The sequence below is a fragment of the Heloderma suspectum genome, chromosome 4, assembly GCF_057233095.1.
Source record: "Heloderma suspectum isolate Gila_16-S chromosome 4, 16-S_ref, whole genome shotgun sequence".
Lineage (NCBI taxonomy): Eukaryota > Metazoa > Chordata > Lepidosauria > Squamata > Helodermatidae > Heloderma > Heloderma suspectum.
Genome location: NC_139461.1, coordinates 21149590 through 21173539, shown reverse-complemented (window position 1 = coordinate 21173539; position 23950 = coordinate 21149590). Strand labels below are relative to the sequence as shown.

Here is a 23950-nt window from a genome sequence, read left to right as displayed (position 1 = left end):
ATCTCAACAATACTGGTGAAACAAACCACACTTAGAAAAATGAAAGCCGATTTTTATTGTTGTCTCCACAGCCAATCGTTTGACACGAACATGCATACGTAATTTGGCTACGCACACACCACTTTTTTTTAACGTTAGTTATTAAACATACAACATACATCCTTACAAAAACGAGTCAAAATGCAAACTTAACTTTTAAAAACAAACAGTTTTTACTCATTTCTTTTTTCTTTAAAAAAAAGTGTGTTGGGTACCATTTGTACAAACACAGTTAATTTAAACAAATCTGCTCTTAATTTTCTCATGGTTGCACATAAAAAAGCTGCAATAGAAAATGAAGTCACTGAGGATTTCTTTCTTTTTAAATAGCAGAAATAGGCAGTTTTGCCATGCACAAGAAGCAATATTAAATATTAGTTTTTCAAAAACAAAAAGAAAAAACCACGTTTGAAAATATTTAGTTCAAGTCACAGAACTTTCTCCAGTACAGAGAAATCCAAAACGCAATGCAGAATTAGCTGCCACGTAGAATGGCCATTCTGAAATGTAAAAATTACCTTCTAGAGTTCATAATTTTCATTGATTTTGGCACAGAAAAAAGAAGTTATCTTACTCTAGAACAAGAACGTGATTTTTTTTAATGGAAGAGAGGACAAGAAAAAAATCAAAAGCAAGACTGAACAAGATAGTAGTTGCAATCACTTAATCACTTTAAAAAGATCTGTGCATCTCAGTCATTGCAGAATACTGTTTACAGTAGGCCATAATTTCCAGGTAACTGTTATTGCAACATAGATTTAATTTGCTTGGAGGTAGTCTCATCATTCAAATGTTTTGTTGTGTACCTAAAAAGGAAAAAAAGTTTACAAGAGTGTAAGTTGATGGCCTTGTACTGAGTGCTCATTGGAAGGACAGATACTGAAGCTCAACTATTTTGGCCACCTAATGCGAAGAGAAAACTCCCTGGTAAAGACCCTGATGCTGGGAAAGATTGAAGGCAAAAGGAGAAGGGGGCAGCAGAGGATGAGATGGCTAGATAGCATCACCGACGCAATGAATATGAACTTGAGCACACTCCGGGAGAGAGCGGAGGACAGGAAGGCCTGGCGTGCTATGGTCCATGGGGTCACGAACAGTCAGACATGACTTAACGACTGAACAACAACAACAACAACAACAACTTCTTTGACAGACAGCTCACTCCTTAAAAAGACTAACCTGGGGACAAGAGGCTGTCCTGGGGCAGCTGCAGCCCTTGGGAGTATCGTTGGGCTCTTAGGTCCTGCCCAGTCCCCTCACTTTGGAATGCCTAATGTGTCCCAGCATTCAGCCACAGGTATTTTCAGCAAATGCTGGCAAAACCTCCAGTGGTGCATAACCATGGTGATTTATCTTCTTATATCCTAATAACCAACTCAATTCTATGACTGTGGATCCTTATGTAGCCAAAATGGCATCATCCATGCACCAGGTTGGGGGGGGGGGGGGTTATCAGCAGACTTGGGGAAACCTCGACATTTGCAAAAGTACAAAAAGTATTTAGAATAAATGCCTCAAAAGGGGGGTACTCAGCATGCAGAATGCTGAATGATTTTTTGGGAGGAGGGGATGGACAAAACAGGGTGGGGTGGATGGGAAATGGAATGGAGTATCCTGGAAAAGGTGGCACGCTGAACACAAAAACTTCACAATAGAACATTTTGTTGCAGGCCCCATTAATTATTATTATTGGACTAGAAAGGAAAGCTGTACTCAAAACCAAACCACCTCCAAAGTAGTGTGCATGCCAGAATTCAGCCGAAAAAGCACAGAAAGTCAGTGGGTGCAGAATTTAGCCCCTGAAAAACTCAGCACGTTTTAAACAAGGAAAAAACACCAATTTCTTTGCCTGGATCTAGACCTGGTCATACTTAGAGTAGACCCCTTGAAAAAGCAATGGTACTTTAGTCATGACTAACAAGCACCACTGATTTCAATGGGTCTACTCTGAGTATGACTAAATCTGGATCTAACCACTTGTGATAACTTGAAGCTATGTTTGGAAGTGTGCAAGGCTTCTGTTTCCTTCCCCACCTATGACTAGCTAAACCAGGATTATGCAAAACTTGTGGGACAAATTATATGAAGAGGAAGAGGAATTAGGCAAGTTTGCACAGTTTATACACAACGTAGAATCCTGCTTTTCTTCACACAGAACATGGATGGGTTGGGTAAATAATGTTAATATTCTGTACTCTACTCCTTAGCAATAAACAAAGCAAGGCAGCGGGTTCACATCTTAATGCATTCCTAACAAACTGAATTACGAAGTGCCTGGGCTGCTGGCTGAGACATTTCCACATGTCTGTTTCCAAGCAACAAGAGCTTATAAGTGGCTCCTTACTGACCTTCGCAAAACATGTGTGCGCGCACGCACTTGTTTCAACCATAATGGCACTCTTTCAACATCAAATAGAACGTGGAAAACTCTAAAACACAGTGTGTGTGTGTTCATTCTATGCTAGTGGGTCTTGCTTAGCAGTGCTAACCACTACTTCTTTAAAAACAAGAGTTGGAGCTTTCAATCATTTTGATGGCCTTGTTGGCCCCTTCCAACCCTAGTATATGATTCTACAATTCAAGACTAAGGTACCTGAGAGCATTTAGAAGGCCTTCTACGCTGTTTGGAGGCTGGTCTTTGAGAACTTTGATGCATCCTTTCATCTAGAAGTTAATACAAAAGGGGGAAAAACATAATGTGATACTTCAAAACAGGTCGCAACAGTTCCACAGCCTAAAATGTTAGCTTTCAGGAAGGATCCCAACACTCATGCGAATGTGATCACCTCAACTCCAGGGATGACAAGTAAAAAAAAATACTGCTGCAGCCATCATACGAAGTCAAGGTGAGGCACTGCACACAAGTCCAGCCTACCTGGAAGCCTGAAGGCAGTCCCAGAGCAGTCATGCTGGAGTTGCATAACATGGAAATTGGCTCTGAACCAATATAATTTATATCAACACTTAAAAGCACTTCAGAACCCATTTGTTTTTATGAACATTTTGTGTGTTCTTGAAGAATCCCCTATCCACCCTCACCCCCCACCAACAATACCGGCACACACATACAGAGAAGGAAAAGGAAGGAATAATTATAATTACTCAGTCCTAGAACTTACATCGATTTTTGAAGTTTTTGCAAAAGCACCTACTGGATGCACGTGGTCGTAGAGAATTATGACACCCACCATTACCCTCAGACAGAATGATACTGTTTCCTCATTTGTGAACCTGCTTCTGTACTCCCTGGAAGCAAAACACACACAAGAGAAGACAGCTGGTTATCGAAAGTTGAATTCTAAAGCAAAATGTCCACCTGTAACTTCAATAACTTCAGTTGGGTTCCTTCCCAAAATATAATCGCTTTCTCAGAGAAACGTTGCTTCCTTTACACAAACACCACACTTCTGGGTGGGTGGGTGGATGGATGGAACCTAAACTTGGATCACAAGGATTGGTGCCCAGGAATTTCTCACCTTCTGCTTACAGCGCAGCTTGTGAAAACCATCTCTGATGAGTGACTGCACAATAACCAGTTCTGGCAGGGTCACAAGTTCAGGTTGTCAAGCACCAAGTTCAACCATCATATCAGTTCTCGTCCACTGAACACAGGTTGCCGCAGCCCTGACTCGCTTATGGAACACAGCTTCCATCTGGCTATCAACCAAAGGCTGAACTGAACTGAACAATTAAGCTAAAGAGGAAACAGGCCTATGCGAAAAGAGGCTCAAGCTGCACTCAGAGCACACTCCAGGCAAAGATGCATAGCTCTTATATTTTTCTGAATTATGTATGAGATAAACCATTTACAAAATTATGGAGATGCCTTCCAATATATTCCAGCATTAAAATATTAAACAATGTTCCCACAAAAGCTAGCAATGTGATCTGTACCCAACTTTAAAAGAAAACTTTATGTTGAGGCATCCCTGAGAGGAATGTGGCTCCCTATTTGCTATCACTAAGGAGCAGTGGGGCTACTGGAAGAAGTGGGGCAATACTCCTTATTACACACATGGCTGTCATCTGACTGGACAGAGCAGACGAGAGGCTTCCTTCCCTATTCTACTTTACCATTGCTCAGATCTCCTCAGGTATCAGCAGGGTGTTTCTGGTGGAACTGTTGTATGACTACACTGAGCTCCTTGTTGGAAATAATATACGCAATTGCTAAAGTGACATATCCCCACCCCACCCCAGTTCCTGTCTCAGGAAACCTGCCATGCAGAATTCTTCACAAACTCCTCTCCCTGTTCTCACAAAGCCCTTGGGGATCTGGAGGCAGACCAAAACAGGTGGGACAGCTTTGGCTCAAGGGCTTGAGGTTCCCCACTCCAATATTTTTTTAAAAATTGAGAGTATTAAGGACACCGTAGAATCACTATGTATTTTACACTAACACACAAAAAGGGTGTAAGAACAAGCCTGCTCTCTCCCCACATCAGTAAGTTACTTGAAGACCTGAAATTTTATTAATTTATTACATTTCTATATATTTCAGTAGATCACATCTCTTGCAATAGATGCAAGTGGTCGAACTAATTTGGATGATTTCCTCTCCACATCGCTTCCTTTGTTCGTACATGCTAAGGAAGACTCTATTCAGGCTATTTATATGGCCAGATAGAAACCACAATATCTATGTACATTTTTTATACATACATACTTACTCACTCACTCACTCATTCAAGGGCAACCAAAAAACCGAACCTTTCCTTTTAGTTTCTCCCACATATGTGAATAACGGCCACTGGTGTGGGAGAAAGAAAAATGCTGCACTTGGAGACACTGTTATGGCAGGGGCAAGATCTGCACACCACACCCTGTGGAACATTGCCTCCTTCCCCATACCTACCACAAATGTGGCTTCTGAGTTGGAAGCGTTCCTTTTGGAAAAACAGGGCTCTATTAGGGAAAGTCACATTGGCTCCACCTCCTGCAGGATGCAATGGCCTCAATGATGGGTGGGAGTGGAAGCAGAGAAGCAGGGGAAAGGACTAGCATTCTCCATACCTTTCCCTCCTCTAGATGCATCCTTAGCTAGTTCAGTATAATTGCAGGCTGCTTTGGGGGCACGTACCACAATAAAAAATCATTCTTTTATTCTTCCTAACTTCTGGGTTTTGCTTTTTCATGAATCATTACAGCTTTAGCAAAATAAAACTGTTTGTATTCATGATTTATTATATACTGTAAGTACACTGTGAACATTTGGAGTGTCTGATTCTTACACAGTGCTCGAAATTTTTCAATAAAAAGAGTGGCATTTTCAATAAAGAGCGGCTTAGGGCTACATCCATGTCTTTTTTTCTTTTTAACTGATATATAATGTCAGAAGTAGCCCTTCTACTTACGGAGTTTCCAGCATGACTCGGCAAACACTGGCCATGGTGCTTAAGCAATCTGTGGTATTTTCTATGGGTAAATTTTTGTTCTGTGAACAGCACAAGAAAAATATAGTTAGTGAAATGCAAACCGCACTACAATATTTACCTGGCTTGTCCTAAGACGCATATAAGCCTCATCAAACTGTTTTACCAGTGGGGAACTGAGGTGAAGAATCAGGCCAAGGGCCCTCATATAAAAATATTAGAGCAAAGCAACTTCTCACAGCCTCAAACATGCAATGTGTTTGTTGCTCTGGTAGTGTTGAGTGTGATATTCTTCATTTGGTGGAGCAGGGTCAATGGCAGAAATCTGAGGAGCCGAGTACAAAAGGCCCACAAATGGCAGGGGTAGCCTGGGGTGAGGATAGAGGACACCTGGGTTGCACATAATTGAATTACTGAAAGACTCTTCTGTCCAAGAGGACTGATAAGATTTACTGAATAAAACTCCAAAGCCTTTAATAAATATTAACTGTGGCAACTCAATTCTACGAAGCATAATTTCTAAGCTTTGAAACCCATCTCCCACAGAAAGTCAACAGTAAAATTCATGCAAAGGTCTGTCAAGAAAGACTCTTCAGCAGTATGTATTCCATTTTCCAGAGCAAACCTGTATTTTAAAAAATTGCCATAACAAGGAAGTCTATTCACTCACATACCTCTGAAACAAATTTTGTTGTGGCATCACTTAAGGTTTTCAACATTGGTGTTGCTTCAGCATAAAATAAAGACATTCTGTTAGCCAGTTCGTTATTTACTTCATTTTCTCCTTCTGCCTACCAAAAATAAAAATAAAAATAAAAATCACTATCTTCATTGGTTTTGAATATATAGGTAAGCAGTATAAGGATGACAAAGAAGAACTTCCTTCACTTCTACTGGGAGGTTACCTACTGGAACATTGTTGATTCTCATACGACTCAAGGTTCTTCTGTAGTAGCTGAAGTCATTCTGAATTGCAGGATTTGTCATCTAGAAAGAAAGAAAAGGATGAAGGTAAGTATGCCCTGGTGACAAATTTACATAATTGTGTTTATACACTCTAGCTCATTCTAAAGAGGTCTAAGATGTCAAACCTGCAAAATGCTTGGAAATGAGGCTGTGTGGCATTTCTAGGTCATTCCAGTGGAGTTGCGGCTGGCCTGGGTATGTACCAGCCACCACTGCCAGTGGGACAGGCAGCTCAATTTGCATTTTGCAGGTGCAACCAAACTGTTCCTGTAGGGAGACCTCCTGCAACCTGCGCTACCGTGAGAAACAGGATGACGGATTAGATGGACCTCTGGTCTGAACCAACAGGGCTCCTCTTATGTTCTTAGTGTGAACTTGTGATGTGACTGGCCTGAACAATCACTTAAGAGGCCTTGTGTTGAGACAGCTGCTCCTGCACAGGGCAGAGTGAGCCCCACTGGGCTAGCGTCCAGCACAAGAGACTGAAAAGTGCTTTGGGATTTCCTTGCCTGCTTTTGGCAACATCTGATGGATGACCAAATATCAGTCTGCATTCTGTAATATGTGTCATAGATACTTTTAAAATCTGAGGTTTTGATGTTTTAACTGTTTTTAAAGTTCTTGTTTTTATCATTGCAAGGTTTTATTGTTTTAAATTGTTGTACACTGGTGTGATCGCTTTTTAGCAGATAAAGTGGTATATAACTGTTAATTAATTAATAAATAATAAAATTTGTGACCTGATTGGAGAAGTGCTATTCAGATGCTATTTTGAACTTACCTTCAGCTCATCAAACCGAAGTGTGAAATGGAGGATTTCAGCAAACTGTTTTGCAAGAGCCTGCTCTCGCTCCAGGTGCTGTGTGGGAGAATACGGAGTGCTTGTCAGGGCCCCAAGGAGACCTCGTAATGCAGCTTCTACATGAAACAACAGGGGAAACAGTGATATAAAACAGTGTCAACATGTTCAATGTCCTGGCATGCTGAATGGTTACAAAAGCAGGCTGTAATCCAGGGATGATAAAATACTTGGTGCCAGTGGATTGCCTAAACAAACATGTTCAACTGTCCGCAAAAAGCACTTGTTATTGGTGGCTAGATCCAGAAGATATTACAAATTAGGAAACAGAAATCAATAGCAGATTGCAACATTTCTGTGTAGGTGGTACATTATTGTTACAAATCATTAGCAGTAATTTCAACAAGTTATACCATGCTAAAGTTATAGTTAAGACTTTGGGGCCCTAGTCTAAATTACCGCATAGTAGTTTTTGAACTATTATTGAGAAGATCAATTCATCAACTAATACAGACACTTACCAAGTCTTTGAGAAAATTCATAGAATTTCTTAAGTTTGCCCACTAGAGGGACAACTGCACCCCATGCCTTCTCCTGGAGTCTCTCGTCAGTGGGATGCTGTATTGCCTGGAAAAATTAAACATGTCCAGGGATGTTTGCTTCATAAAATGGAATGTCGCCAGTATTCAGGATTTATATCTCTCTGACTGTCTGTCTGTCTACCTTCCTCCCTATCTGTTAACAACATGAGATGACCTCAAAGACCTCAAAACAGAGGTATCATTCTGCATGTCCCACATGGATAACCCTAGAGGCACTTGGGAAGAAAGAGATATACCTCGATGATGTTTTCACCGTACACAAGTCACATTCTCATGTCAATAGCTCTTCTGTGGAGAATGAGGATCACCCCAATGCAACGGGAAGGGGGGGGGAAGGGGGGGAGGGAGGACAACTGTGTTACTGATTAATACGCCTTGTGATACTTAAAAATCTGCCTTATTATTGTCAGATCATTGGTCCCACTAACTGGCAGCAACTCTCCAAGCTCTTAGGCAGAGGTCTTTCCCAGAGCTGCTGCTCCTATCAACTGAAAATGCCAGGGACTGAATCTGAGACCTTTGGCATGCATGATTTTGTTCTATTATTGAGCAAACTTGCATTGCATCCCCCCATACACAACACAACTGCATTCCTCCAACAATCTCAGCAGAACTTAAGGTACTGCCTGGGAGAAATATCCCCCAACTATCAAATATGGATGGTTAAAAGCTGAGAAAAATGAGATACCCTGAAATCAAAGTGCAACTTTGAGGGAAGAAGCGTGGATGGCAGTGCAACAAATAAGGAACAGCCAGTTTTGTCTGTGAGCTACAAACTGGAAAGGTCTAGTGACCTTCCTTGCACGGTTGCTCAGAAGGCACACTAGATCAAGATTGTAGAGCACTTTGGACACTAACCACACTATAATATTGGTAATAAATAGCCTGTTATTAGAATGTTTTAGAGCCTATGGCAGTAACCTTTACTGATCTGTATTAAGGTTACAAACACCAATGTGAAGTATGACAGGATGACTGAATTGATTACAAGTTACCTCATCCAATAATGCTTTACCTCTCGTATTTCATGACCGGCTCCTCTGTATGACTGCAAGTCTTCCAGGATTCCTTCTGCATCCTTTAATACTACATTTACCTGATTATAAATTTCTTTTTCTGATTCTGTAGGCTGAGCATCTAAACAACAGGACAGCATATTAGGTCATATTTGCAGTTACTTAATTTTCAAATACAAACATCTTGAGCACTGTTGGACATATTCCTGAATGTTGTGTTTAAAATGTATATATTTGGTTGTTATTAAAAGAGTCTTCTATCAGAGCACATTTGCACTCTCTGTGTTACGTCTACATGTATCCAGGATATTTTACAACTTAATCTTACTTCTAGTTATTCATATGCAGCCACCAATAATTCTAGGCTAACCATGACACTGATGGATTTTGTATTATGTTTTGGTATTCTGGAAGCTTTGTTTGTCAAAGCAGTTCTGCTCAGGGAAAGGTTAGAGAAATACAAACATTGCTAGCTTGGCATTCCCTGTTTCCTGTGTGTAGAAAAATCCCACAGAAGTTGGAAAGTAATATCATCCCTTTACTAAGTGGGAGTCTCCATGTCAGATGTGTGCTGATTTTGTATGCAAACATGACAGGAAGAATCTGAATTACCCTATCAATTTTATTTTAAACCACAAAATACATAGCCAATCAATAAATAGGCACCTACATTTTCAGACAAGCTGTCATGCAACACCCAAGGAAGGAGGGGCCATAGATCAGTGGCAGAACACATGCTTTGCACAGAGAGGGCCATGGGCTCAATATCTGGCATCTCCCATTAATAGGATCTCAGGCTGTAGGTGATAGGAAAGATCCCTGTCCTAGAACCTGGAGAACAGCTGTCAATCAGAGTCAGCAACACTCAGCTAGATGGAGCAATGGTCTGGCTCAGTAAAAGGCAGGTTCATATCTTCCTAAGAAATAATTCCAAAAGGTATCCAGACCATGTAGCGTTTTTGTAAATCTGGCTGAAGTTGAAAGGACTTTTGGAGGAATTAGTGCCCCTGATGAGAAAGAGGAAGTGCCTAGCCATATAAAAAGTTCTTATGTCCCCCTAGTAGGATGTTACTATACAGCTATCGGCGGCTTTTAGGAACAGACCAGTAAAGTGAGATACTAAAGCTGTTCCAACCCATGTTGGTTTACTATCTACTTTGACTTTTTTTTAAAAAAAAGGCCAGGTATTTACATACAATTCTAGCAAATGTCTCTATTCAAATAGCAGTGATTTCTGAAAGTTAGACTTACTACAACGGGAGACTATTTAATGGGGAAATTTATTACAGTCTCACAGGCTGCATTCAGATGACTCTATCTCAGCTTAATCAATTGAGATATGCACAAGGCTTTTGACTGCACATGTAGCCCTTTTGCAGCGAACTTCAATAAACCAGGAATTCTCTAATTTACCATAATTTCCTATATTAGCCAAACCATGAAACTAGGGTTACCAGCTTTGGAACAAGCCAGGATCTTAAACCAACTTCAAAACATGGTTTAAGATCCTAGCTTGTTGCAAAGCTGATAATCATAGTTTCCAATGTCGGATGAAGCAGAAAACGATAGTTAGAGACTTACCAAGGCATGCCACAAAAAGAGGAACAAAGGGGCAGCATGCACAGGCAAAAGGCTCGTGCATATCTCAGGTTATTAAGGTGAGATACGATAGTACAAACAGAGTCTCAGATTCAAAACACGTAAAAGGAAACTGGCAAATTCTTTTATGCTTAAATCTAAGGAGGCCCAGAAACATAGATATGTATTAAATCTACAGCGGCATTTAATCTCCACAGCAGTAAAGATAATCTTTTAACTGATGAAGACTGAAACTAAGGTTCCTTTTACCCACATGGGTGCTGCTAACTCTATTGCTGCCCTTAACCAAACTGGAAGCAAGTAAAAGCTTCCACCTATGTGGTTTGTCTTAACACTGCGTTTACACACATAACAAAGAGGTAGCAGCATCCAAACAAACAAAACGACGTGTAAAACACAGCCTAATTTTTGGCTATTGTAGCAGTTAATAAGGCTTTCCTTATTCATAACTCAACTGGTGTGCATGAACTTGATACATGAGATACAAGATGCATACTTAAAAATCAGTTCTCACTTTCAAAGTCAAGGAAAAAATTTGGTCCCTGCTCAAGGTCTGTGCATGTCAAAACTTTAAGAAGGTTCCCCATGTTAAGGTACCTGTTGAGACAAGAAGGAGAAAGGACACACACACACTAAGAAAAAGTAGGAGAATTAAGGGGTAAGGAAAATGTGCAAGTTCCCAGAAAGCTGCCCCTGCAGATTTCATTTCCTGGTATGATGCGTGCAACTGGAGTATTATTACCAACCTCCCAACACCCTAAGATGAAGACTGGTTCTCCCATAAGAAATGGAAGATGGAGGAACCTCCTTCAGAGACTGAAAACAGAAAACCACACCCACATAGTTATCCAACCACACATTACTTGCTTCCTCAATCATGTTCCTGGTATGCCCACTGCTCACAATTTCATATTTCAAAACTTCAATTCTATTGCAAACAGATTTATTTTCCCTTCCTTCCCTGATTTCACTTCAGAAGATATATGGCTGGGATATATCTGATGAGACCAATATTCTTTTCCACTTAATTATAACAAATTCCAAACTCATATACTTTGTAACAGCCTTCCCAAACCTGGTGCCTTCTAAATGTGTTGACTACAACTCCCATCATCCCCAGTGGCATGGCCGATGCAATGATAGCTAGTGGTGATGGGAATTTAGTCCACTGCACCTGGAGGGCACCAGGTTGAGGCAGGCTGGCCTAAATCCTGATCTAATGTATCCAGCCAAACCTAAAAAGCATTTCTCCCTTTCCTTCTATAATCAGCCTTTTCTTCTAACTCTTACTCTGCATGGTTACTTATTTGATTAACCTCCAGCTTCCCTGACCTCCAGCCCCTTTTGTACTAGAATGGGAAGGGTGGATCATGTCTACTGATATTTGCTTATTTATTATTTACTTATTTGACAATATTTATGAATCATTTATATTAAAGGAATTTGTAAGTGTTGCATTAAAAAAAGTCTTCATACAGAGGACAAGATTCTGTTCCTGTTGGGAAAGGTATGTTTCAGAAGGTGCCAAAAACCTAGAAGGGTTGGCGCCTACCTAATTTGTAGTAGTAGGGAATACTAGAGAGTAGGTGCTATGTTTACAATTTTATTACAGCCAATAAAAATCTTGAGGGGAAAAATGATTTGTTACTTTTATGCAGGCAGGACAATACAATGCAATACAAATCAACGAACACAGAGGGGCCAAAGTAACTTTCACACAGACATTTCAGTTTTCTGATGCATGATAAACAAAGTTGAGAGGCAAAACTCCACCTCATTCATACAAGCCTGTAGCCTATAGAGAGCCAGTGTGGTGTAGTGGCTAGAGCAGTGGACTGGGAGTCGGGAGATCTGGGTTCTAGTCCCCACTCAGCCATGGAAGCTCACTCGGTGACTTTGGGCCAGTCACAGACTCTCAGCCCAACCTACCTCACAGGATTGTTGTTGTGAGGATAAAATGGAGAGGAAGAGAATAATGTAAGCCGCCTCGGGTTCCTTGAAAGAGGTAAAAAGGCGGGATATAAATGCAAGCAAGCAAGCAAGCTCTGGCCTAGTTCTCCCAGAGGGTATCAATCTGATTCTAGACTCCACCCCTTCAGAACGTAAGTGAAGACTCACATGACTGAATGCTTTCAACAAAACAATTCTTTCTGCATAGAAAGAAAAACGTTAGGGAGAAAGATATTTATTAATATTTACTGAGATATATATTAGATAAAATGTAGTATTCTGTGGTATCTAGTCTGCAACCAGTTTGTACATTTCAACACCAAAATCAGTCTGCTTCAACCATGCAATGTACAACATTCATTTTTTATAGCATGTTACGTTTCCAAAGGGCTATGGATCCATTAAGATGGATGACACCACAGAAATGCTTCATTTTAAATCTAAGAATCTCAAGTGCTTTAACAAGATGTCAAGTCTGTGCTCCAAAATATCATGCTGAGAAGAGTGATATTCTGGGAAAGCCAAGGGAGTGTAGCCTGAATGGAGCATGAAATCTTATGTTCAAAGAGCAATTATTGATGCATGAAGGATGAACGATTTGGCCCTCAATAAACCTGGGGAGGCTGTGCGCTTTAGGGCTTTTACAGCAGAAGTGTGTATTTCAGAAGGCCATGCAATACAAAGACAAACTATTGTGCCAAGACAGATTTATGCCCTGTATATACCACATCTCCATTTTCTCCCTGATATCTGTGATCTCATGGAAATGGAAACAGATTCCAGAACTTTTCAACAGAATCCATACTTGCATCATCTGGGAATAACATATGAGGGAATTCTGGGAGTTGTAGAGCTTTTTCTGTCTAAACATGCATAGGATTTCACCCTAAAATTTATTAATTTAGAAATTTCCCATTCTGAACTAGCTGCCAACCAGTTCTCCTTGGGAGCAACTTAAAAGCACAACTGATTTCTGTTGGATATGATAAAATCAATGCACTTTCAACCTAATAATATAGATCTTTCTGGGTGAGGGGAGGCTCTCCACTATGATAATATTCAGGTTACTTCATCTGCTATCATTCTGCTGGAGGACTCTACTTGACTTTAAAAGCAACTCAATGTACTTGGGATATAACCATATTCAACTGGAAAAGAAGTCTAACAATGCATAAAGGACAGAAGTTCTAACATCTCAAATATAAACTAAGACTTCCATGTTATTCTATTTCACAAAATCCAGATAATAGAAATTCATGAACCAGGGAAAGTTAACTCATTACTGATGTTATATCTCCTGGTACATTGCCTTATGAGTATCTAATTTCAAGGTAGTCATCGTTCATATCAATTTTCATGTCAGCTGACTAGATTTACAGTTATGTGTGAGCAATGAGATATATGGACATTTGTCTTGCATTCAGAGGTTTAAAAAAGGGCTTTAAAATATTTCTAGTTTTATGAAATGATCCTCTGATTCTTGGATGCATTTAGAATTACTTCCCAAAACCATTAATATTCCACATCTGAAGGGTTTAGATCAGGGATAGCCAACCTTGTGTCCTCCAGATGTTTTTGACTACAACTCTTATGAGTCTCAGCAAGAATGGTCAATGGCAAAGTATTATGGGAATTGTAGTCCAAAACATCTGGCACTAGGTTGCTGTGGTTTACATGCTTACTTCCCCTCCCCTTTTTAAAAGTCAGGCACAAGTTTTATTTGGTACCTGATAAAAATAAAGTGATCTCATAAATATGGGGTCATCTGTGTGAAACTGGTTTAGACATAATGGGAAGCCATAGTCTGCCATTGTAAGAATGAGTAACAGCAAGACTTGGGCTCACCCACCTGAGAGATGGAGATCAAAAGCTTCTGCTTTCAATTTTAAGCTACCTACAGTTCGCTACAACTTCCAAACACAGGGAACTGTGGTTTATTTAAACCATGGTTACTGGGAACAAGCCAAAATCAAGCTGTGGCTTCAGATCTCTGCTTTTGGGGCATGCAATAGATGGAAAGGACAAAGCAAATAAGGCTGAGACACACAACAGCTTATTCTGTAGAGGAAACCATTATGTCTATGTGTATGCCATTCAAGGAGTAGAAGCCCCCTACCCCCCGGCCAACAGCCAATGAAATCTCTCAGGAGTTGTCTTCAACACATCACCACGCTATGCATTATCAGTACGCTTTAATTGCTCTGGGCCAATGGCCATTGAAAGTTTCCAAGAAATACAAATGTATTCTGGGGAGACAAGAAACAGATGTCTGTGTCATATGAAAGAGGCATACAAAACAGGTAAAGTTGATAAAATTGACTTGGCTTTGGAAACTGGAGATGCCCTAACAAAGCAATTTCATTTGGTAGCAAAAACTATAATTTCCTAAGTAAGAACAACATTAAGACAGATCACCATGCTAGGCAAGCTGTAGCAGCATCCATGCCATGATATGATATAACATTTTGACTATGCCCGCAACATGGTCTGAGGGCACATGATGCAGCCACCTTGCTGAAGCGAAACAGCTTTCAGTCTGTTTAGTGTCTGGATGGGAGACTGCCTAAAGTTCCATGATGGAAGAAAGGTAGGATATAACTGTACAACAACAACAACAACAACAACAACAACAACAACAGAGTGTGGTGAGAACAAAATTGCTCAATTGCAATCGAAAGCTCACTATGACTCAGGTGGCACTGAAGTAAGTGCTGCCAGTAAGGCTACAGACAAGAAGATGAGACAGAGAACCAAGCAAAAGATCTCCCTAGGCCTTTCCACCCCTACAACTAAGTTAAGTCAGGTCTATTTGTTTTGGCCATAACAGACATGCAAAGCAATCCACTCAGGAACAAAATACTGGGTACTAAAAATAATTGCAGGCAACTATATGATCATTTTTGATGTCACTGGAGGAAGTGATTAGATTGAACAGCTAAAGAAACATTCTTTCATCTCTCATCAAGTTGCATACACCTTTGCTGCCATTCACTAATGGACGGCAAAAGATGTGAATGCCACATTCCATAAGCAACCAAAATTTCCCTTTATAGTATTAAAGAAACACTTCTAAGGGTTATATTCTGGTTTGTAAAAAGGAGAAAAAACTTGCTTATTATTTTCCACTTTAAGCTGAAAACACGTTTATCTACTTAGTTTAATCCTTTGCTTTTGTCTATTTCTATGTGCTTGCTTTCACTATCAGACGTTATTTAATACAAGAATTATAGACTGAATTCCTACAGACATGTGAAGTCACATCACTAGTCAGACCAGATAACTACAGTAAGGAACCCTTCCAGGGCCTAAAAAGAATACATCAAATTTAAATGCATTTTGCCAGTTTTAGTTTCTAATTATTGTGTTCTAAAGATTCTTGACTGCCCTTGCTTAGCATCTCATAATCCTTCTCAGCAGTTTCTAAGGTATCAGAAAAAAGCTCTCCCAGGCACTGTGGAACAAGTTGTGGGAATCACTGAGAAATACTGTTTCTAACTTGACCTACTTTTACAGAATAAGACATACGGATTGCCACATTTGATTACAATGACTCGGCCCATTACAGCCTTATGGGGTTGTCTGATGCAGAGCACCATGTCAAAATCAGACAGGCGGAAAGCTGAGGCATATTTTCAAAACAAAACTTGCACGCATGGCATTCATGCTGAAAACATCCACGACACATTTCAGTTTGGGTTCAATCCAGAGAAAATGCAATAGAATTACAGGATGTAATACCAATTCCAAAGAACTGGAGATGACTCCCCTCGGGGATAAAACTACATTAATAACTATTGTATTCCCAACTGGTGAACCAGACACATGGCTCAGTGAGTAGAACACCCCCCCCCCCCCCGATTTCAATATTTATGGAAGAAAAAATTGAGATAAAGAATTCCTCAGAGCCTGTAAGTGAGGAGTTGGAAAGCTGTAGTGCTTTTTCACTTCGATGAACCACACTGAAGTCAATAAGAAAACATCTCAGTAAATCGGACATGCTCAGAGAATTAGTTCCAAAATCATGCTAAACAGAGGGAAGATAATATGGCTTTTTCTTATTTGTTCTCAACTAAAGAAACTGTTGTTCAAGAGACACTATCTGTTTAAATTAAATAATAATTTGATTAAAAGTTGTATATCATCAGACGGGGCCGCTTAGATCTTTTCTGTTTTTCTGTCTGTCTCTCACACACACATCTATACAACAATGATAGTTAAAGCCAAAATGTGTATGGGAACACTCTGTGCTAAACAATGGAGAGACTGCAACACTTTCCAAGAAGGAGAAAAGTCCTGAGCCAGCTCTAACCATGGGAAAGCAGTGCACACAACAACTGATGGTCCCTCGTGTGCATCAAAACACGCATTCAGTCAGTTCAATGGCTCCTGAATTAGCATTACAACATGGACACTCATCCAGATGTACATCAGCAGCAGCTATGTAGTTGGAAAGCTTCCCCATGTAGATCTCCCATGTCCCTGTCGCCACCCCCAGAGGTCCACATGGCTCCATCTCTGCTTCTTTTATGGCACGCAGTAAAACCATTTTTATTCCAGCCAGTGTTTGCGTTGTCTTCAGTTAAAACTATCACTATGTTTTTACAAACGCATGCTGAGGTTGGTGGATAAATTTATTTCTATTGGATGTAAAGTTATTTCTGTGTTCACAAGGTAACAAGGCAAACCCACAAAAATCCATGGACATTCCCTGCACAAGAAGCATTAAGAGGTCTGAGTAGGGCTTTCAATAGTCAAATGGCAGCACCAATACTGATGCCCCCAGTCCTTGGTACTGTTTCTTTACTCCTACCTCTGCCATTGCCCCCTCCACTGGCCCCCTTATCATCTATGACAATGCCAAAGAGGGAGGATCAGCTCTTTTGTGCAACAAAAGGCTCTGTCGAAAATATATGCAAGCTTCGAAGTTAGAGCTCTGTCACATTAGAACGACGAAATAATTGTCCCAAATGTCAAGGTATTTCCTCAAGAGCTGTTTTAGGGGGAGGGAAAAAAACCTGATGTGTATTTTGTGTTTCTGGCAGCAACACTGCAACAACTACATACATACAATGTTAATTTGTGCAAGCCTGCTTGATCTGCATAATTTATTCCAGAGAATATGCATATTTTATTACGAAATTCCAAGACCCTGGGCTGCATGACACCGAAAGAGCACAATTCAGGAATACTAGACAAGAAAGTCAATTTGAATATTGAAATAAGAGGGACTAATTGCCAGGCATCTGGGGGGAATAGAATTTGACAACATTCTCTCTTTAACAATCTGAATATTTTTATCTTCACATGCCACAGCTGGGAGCTGCAGGCTAGGAAGAGATTCTTAACGTTGATAAGATCAGTCAGGTAATAAAGGCCCTTAGCAAGAGATGACATCCTAAACTCAGCATCCAGTTAGACTGTGATTGCTATATTTATATACCAAAGCATGAAGCCTATTAAAGAAATGGATAGAAAGCAGCGAGCTATTGACACTCCTCCTTGTCCAGCAAAAGATCTCCACATCTACAAAAATATAATTTAGATAGACTGGAGATCTAGTCCATTACTACACTTATTCCAGAAAGAGAAAATAATCTACTGTAAAAATCAGTATCATTTCTGCATGCACTGGGAACTGTCTCAGGGCCGAACTAGTTGTCATATGGCACCCATGTTCAGGTCATACCACTTCCACATAGGCTGGATATCCATGATTTTATTGCACATATACTCTCTTTGTAATCTTTAACAATCCTCCTGTAAGAGAATACTGGCTTGCCTAAGGCCATCCAGTGAGTTCATGGCTCAGGCAAGGTTTGAACCGGGAGCTTTCTGGTTCACACTTTCAGGTGCTATAGTGCCTAATTTTATACACTAATATATTTTAGAAAGCAAACTGTCTCAAACCAAAGATAATTAGGAAGGTGGGCAGGGAACCCTATCGATACTCTTATTTACTGACTGAATAACAGTCAACGGTTTCTCTTTCCTCAAGTCAATTTAATCAGAGATGAAATAAGAAACAGATTTTAATTTCTATACATGTGTAACACCAGAAGGACTGCAACTGCAGTAATTATACATTTATCATGGATGTCAATTTTTTTTTGGAAAATATGCTTTTCGGTCATTTTTGTAATTCCTATAATAATATCAGCTCTTATTCTCTTTACTACTGCTGACATCTAGTGGCAGATTTTAAGTCTGCCACTTTATACTTGGAAACGCAATACATAATAAAAAAGGAGAGAGCTATAGATAAAATATTTATTAATTCTTCTCTTTGAAAAGCTGTCAAAAGTGACAATACATTTTAGGGTAAAATCCTATGCATGTTTAGACAGAAAAAAGTCCTGGGGCATGCTGGAAATTGTAGCACTTTTCCCATCTAAACATGCATAGGATTGCACCCTTTGTGACTGTTCTCTTCACAGAGCGAAGAAATTGATTCCATTTTGTTTTGTAATAACTTATAGCGATACAAATGTTCAGGAAAAGCACAAGACAGAACATGGCTGACATGTGGAAAGGGTCTTGATGGATCACAGTTGTATTTAGGTAGTGTTTGAATATATTATTTATTATACTCACAGCCCACTTTTTCTTGTGAATCCCAATGGTCTTTGATCAGGTCCCACAGGCGTTTAGCTTCAGCAATACTGGGTATCAGGTGCTCCCATATCATTTACTGGGCCCTGTATTTCTATCACTGTTTTTCCAAATATCTGATAAACTGTGTGATTCTATACATGTCTATGCAGAAGTAAGCCCTACCGAGCTCCAGGTAAATAACTATAGGATTACAGTCAAAAGCTATCATTTATGACAAATAGTATTTTAAATTTGTTACAGTCATCGTTTCCCATTAAAAAAGATACACTACAGTAAATATGAGCTGCATGCTGGATACATGGTTAAGCAAGGACACAAGTACTTTAGCGCTTGCTAAACTGCATGATTCACCAAATTCAGGTTCTCAATATCTGGGTGCCTAGTTGAGGGAAGGCAGGTTGTATGCTTAAATAATAAATAAAACAGGATCAGAAATGCAAGCATTAACAGCACAACACACCAAGTTCTGCAACTGTACAATCTCCATTCATTTTCGTAGGGCTTGCACTGTTTCCCATGCTAGTTCCCCAGGAAAGAAGCAAAGCTTGCACAGCAGTGTCTTGTGAAACACATACACAATGTCCTGAACAAATTCTGTGAGTGACAGACACACACCAACAGCATGAGATTCTCACCTATAGCCAGCGCTGCTCTCTGTTTTTGTTCGCAGTCTAAAGATATAAAAAGAGTAAGTGAAACCATCTCCAGCCAAATTTCAACTTAGCAGTTCATTTGTTTTCCCCAAAAAGAAAATATTCATAGACACACCTAAGCCACTTTAAAGGAAAATACATGAGGCTTGCAGAAACTAACAGTAAATTCTACCTGGATAGCTTGAATATGTGTTAGACATTCCCCATCTGTTGAACAAAATTTTGAGTGTTTGTGGTTCCAGAGAAAACACTGAAAACATGAATTAGATCAGCTCCTTGAACAACATTTCTAAAAACACAGCCAATCTGGCTGTAGAGGGATGGCTACTCTTACAACAGTGTTTATCTGACAGCAAACACTGTCCCCTTGGGTGGATTCAGATGACCTCTAACCTTGACTCTAGGCAGACATAATACTTAAACCATGATTAAGTAGCATGTCTCAATACCTAATACAACTTGGTGCTCTCCTTATTTTTTGGACTACAACTCCCATGACTCTAGCCATGCTGGCTAATGGGAGTTGTAGTCCAAAACATCTGGAGGGAACCAGGTTTCCTAGCCCAGACTTAAACCATCAAGGTTTGGCCACAAACCAAGATGTGAAGCCGTCATTTGAAGTGGGCCTGTCTAGCCTCTCCACTTGAAAAACGACAAACATGAACAAACCCCTATCGATGCAGGATTTAGCTTGGAAAGCTAAATTACGGTTTTACTTTGGAGATCTTAAACAGGATTATGGCAGAAAAATATGATTAAGATGCCTATACAAGGCCCATGATATAGCAGGTTAAATGTTTACTTTGGAGAGAAGGCCATCTGTAGCATCCTATCATATGGTAAACCCATCATTAACATCCTTCCGCAGCCGCCAATATGGAGAAGCAAGGTGAAGGGCAACAGTGGACTATGGACAAATCATCTGTCACTACAGCTTAAGCCATCACACAGTGAGCTTTTAAGTACAGAAGACAGGTACCACATGGTTCATGGTTTCAGAATCCACTCTGCGAGGTAAGGTAAGTTGAAAGATGCCAATTATATTCCACCGTGTGGGGGCAAAGTGGGATTTGAAGCCAGAGCTCCCCAAACTAAGCTCTCCCCCCCCCCCCCGCTTTTAGGTGTACCATATGAACAAAAGAATGCTGGTCAAGTACTGAAGTGTCCTGAACACTGAGATTAAAGGACGCAGAGTAAAATGCATTGCACATTCATTTAAATCTGTAGAAAATACTAGTGCTATGCTACATTGTGCATTAAGGATCCTTAGGAGCTTTTGAAGGAGATATATTGAGTCTTTAAGCACCTGCTTGAATACCAACACCAGCCACTTTTCTCTAATCCCCAATTCTCTTAATTTCTAAAAAAAATTAATAAATATTTGAAACGATCAATGTCATTAGTGCCAATCTAAATTCTTCCAGTTTTATCTAGTATTTAATGTCTAACTTTGAGAACAGTGTTATACAAGATACTTGGAAGGGTTTGGCCAACTACCTATATATTTGATTCTTGCTCATCTTAGGGCACAATCCTGTGTATGTTTAGACAGAAAAACAGTCCTACAACTCCCAGCATGCCCCAGCCAGCATGACTGGCTAGGGCATGCTGGGAGTTGTAGGACTTTTTTCCTGTCTAAACATGCACAGGATTGTGCCCTTAGTTAATTATACCCAGCCAGGGGACTGACCAGGTGGGTCCTGAAGTGATTAATGCCTCTAAGTCAAGGGTAGACAAATTAGTGCCCTCCAGTCTCCAGCTCCATAGTCCCTCTTCATTGACCATGCTGACTGGGGCTGATGGGAGATGTAGTCCAAAATACCCAGAGGCCACTAGGTTGCCTACCCATGCTCTAGCAGTGTGGCCACAGTCACCTTGAAAGAGATGGCTGTGTGGCCTCTCCTTAAGAAAGCCTCTCTGGATCCAGAAGACTGCAACAACTGTTGCCCAGTCACAAATACCCCTTCTTAGACAATGCGCGCTGGCGGATTTTAGCAGTTCAGTTCCTCCCACTCTTGGAAGAAATGGATTATCTGGATCCATTTCAATCTGGTTTCATGTCTGGTTATGGTACTGAAATAGCCTTGGTTGCTCTTAACAGATAACCTCCATTGGGAGAGTGGCAGAGGGAGTGTAAGCCTGTTACTTCCTCTTGGACTGAGTTTAGACTACCACAGCGAGGGAAGAAGCCATTGCGGCTGCTCCCCCCACCCCCGCAATTTGCATTATTCCCCATGCAGCAGCACAGGCTGGTGTGAAGTCTGAACCTGGCGCGTGGCAAGGGGCACCATACCCACTTTACAACCCACGTCGTGTAGTAGAGATTATAGGTGGGTACAATGCTCCACCACCACCACCCCACAGCGCCATGTTCAGATGACACGCCAACCCATGCTGCAGTGTGGGGAATAATGGAAATGGCAGTCACGTATGGGGGCAAGGGGAGCAGCCATGATGACTTCTTCCTCTGCTGTGATCGTCCAAACATGGCCTTGACCTCTCATTTACACTGTGCAGAAACCCCATTGTGCCAATTGTGGTTTTAGAGAACAGATTGATTATCGCATTTTGTGTTTGTGACTAGAAGCCCTGAGAGCAAGGGTAGCCACTGCTCACTGGGTTTCCATGTAACCGTCACCAACCAGGAAGTGAAGCCTTCTGTATCCCCTTTAATCTGAAACAGGTAAATATGCCCAGCTCTGACTTTATTTCTCCTGATATCACTCAGAAACTGTTAGCTATACCCCTCATATGGCCAACCCCATGCCACTGAATTTTTTCACACTGCACTTAGGCTTCCAAAGCCCACCCACCTTGCCATTTCCTTAATTTCCTTTCCTCCACTAATTATTTGGGAAAACATAACCCCCTGCCTCTGTCTTCTCTCATTCTATCACTGTTGATAGCAATCTAAGAGCTTTGGCTGTTGGGCAGTATAGAAATGAAATAAATAAATAAGAGAACAGTCTAAGGGTGCTAAGGGTGGTGTATTAATGAATCCCTTCTTTCTGTAAACATTTGTGGTAAAATAATTCTTCTGTACTTCAAGCTTAAACTTGTTTGGTGTTCTTGAATTAACTTCCCCACTGTGATCTAGCACAGCACACAATCTACCATGTGCACAGGACTATGCAAAAGATCCCAATACCTCCATGTCAGTCACATGTACAGATGCAAGTTCACACGCATGAATCAAAGACATGTGGTAATAATGGTATCCAAAGCTCAACTTTGTGAGTTGGGAGAGAAGGCACAGTGTCACAGTCATTCCTCTCCTACCTGTGGGGTCAGTTCAAGGCAGTAAAATTGGGGGACTTCTATTTGACCCTGTGGCACTTGTGCTGTAGGGTCCTACAGGGCCCCATCCTGTCCCAGCTGCTCTGTAACATCTACATGAAACCACTGGGTGAGGTCATACAGGGATTTTGAGTGAGGTACCTCATTTTTAGTGAGGTATCTATTTTTCCTCGTTATCTGAGTCAGGTGAGACTGAAAATACTGAACCAGTTCCTGGATGCAGTCTTATTATGAATAATAATAATTCAAATGATGGATACACTTATACATAACAAAAACAAATACAATAAAACCAATGATAAAACACATTTTAAAAATTAAGAGTTTAGAAGTAGCAACAATTTAAAATAATTTTAAAAGGAAAGATAAATATCAAACAAGCTGAACATCGAAAAAGTACAATTTTAAAATGCAGCTTAAACATATCATTAAAAATTAATGTCAAATCAACTAGGTAATGGGATAGATAAAGGTTAATAAACTAAAGCTGAATCCTGAAAAGATGGAGCTACTGTGAATACATGGTTGTTGGTTCCAAGAAATTGGTGGTTGCCCTACTTGGGATGGAGTTGTGCTTCCCCTGAAAGAACCGGTGCGCAGTTTGGCCCTTTAGCTTTGGCACTAGATCTCTGGGTGGCAACACTGCCTCTGGCCAGCTTCAGCTTCTCCACCAGTTGCAGTCATTTCTGGTTGGGGACAATCTGGCCACAGTGATGCATCCTCTGGTAACCTCCAGGTTGGATTACTGCAATACATTGAATTTGGGCTATCCTTGAAGATGACTTGGAAGCTTCTCCTGGTGCAGAATACAGCCACCAGAATTTTGACTGGTATGGCAAGGTTTGTGCAAATAATGCCAATTTTGATAGAACTCCACAGGCTGCCTGTTCACTTCCAGGCCCAGTTCATGGTGGTAGCTTTTAAAGCCCTAAACCAATGGGGAGCCAAATACCTGAAGAAGCACCTCTTCCCATAGCAACCTGCCCATGCCGTGAGATGTTCTGCTAACGGCCTCCTTCAGGTGCCTCCCTTATCAGAGGTAAGG

At 40.6% G+C, this 23950-nt stretch overlaps 1 protein-coding gene across 16 annotated transcripts in view; it reads right to left on the bottom strand.

The window, feature by feature from the left end:
• Positions 1-31: 31 nt before the first annotated feature.
• The window catches only part of CYRIB (CYFIP related Rac1 interactor B), a 99914-nt gene continuing 75995 nt past the window's right edge, over positions 32-23950 (bottom strand). For 7 of the 16 annotated variants that reach the window (XM_084848805.1, XM_084848802.1, XM_084848803.1 and 4 more), the window contains 11 exons: positions 19591-19626; positions 10908-10990; positions 8794-8915; positions 7698-7803; positions 7159-7295; positions 6321-6398; positions 6086-6202; positions 5394-5473; positions 3159-3285; positions 2633-2703; positions 32-845 (listed from right to left, as the gene is read on the bottom strand). In XM_084848805.1, coding sequence (XP_084704931.1) covers positions 782-845; positions 2633-2703; positions 3159-3285; positions 5394-5473; positions 6086-6202; positions 6321-6398; positions 7159-7295; positions 7698-7803; positions 8794-8915; positions 10908-10980 — 975 coding nt within the window. In that variant the 5' untranslated portion in view covers positions 10981-10990; positions 19591-19626 and the 3' untranslated portion in view covers positions 32-781. Of the gene's footprint in view, positions 846-2632; positions 2704-3158; positions 3286-5393; positions 5474-6085; positions 6203-6320; positions 6399-7158; positions 7296-7697; positions 7804-8793; positions 8916-10907; positions 11026-19590; positions 19752-23950 lie in introns of those variants that run through there. The other 9 variants (XM_084848815.1, XM_084848809.1, XM_084848810.1 and 6 more) reach the window with 4 other exon arrangements.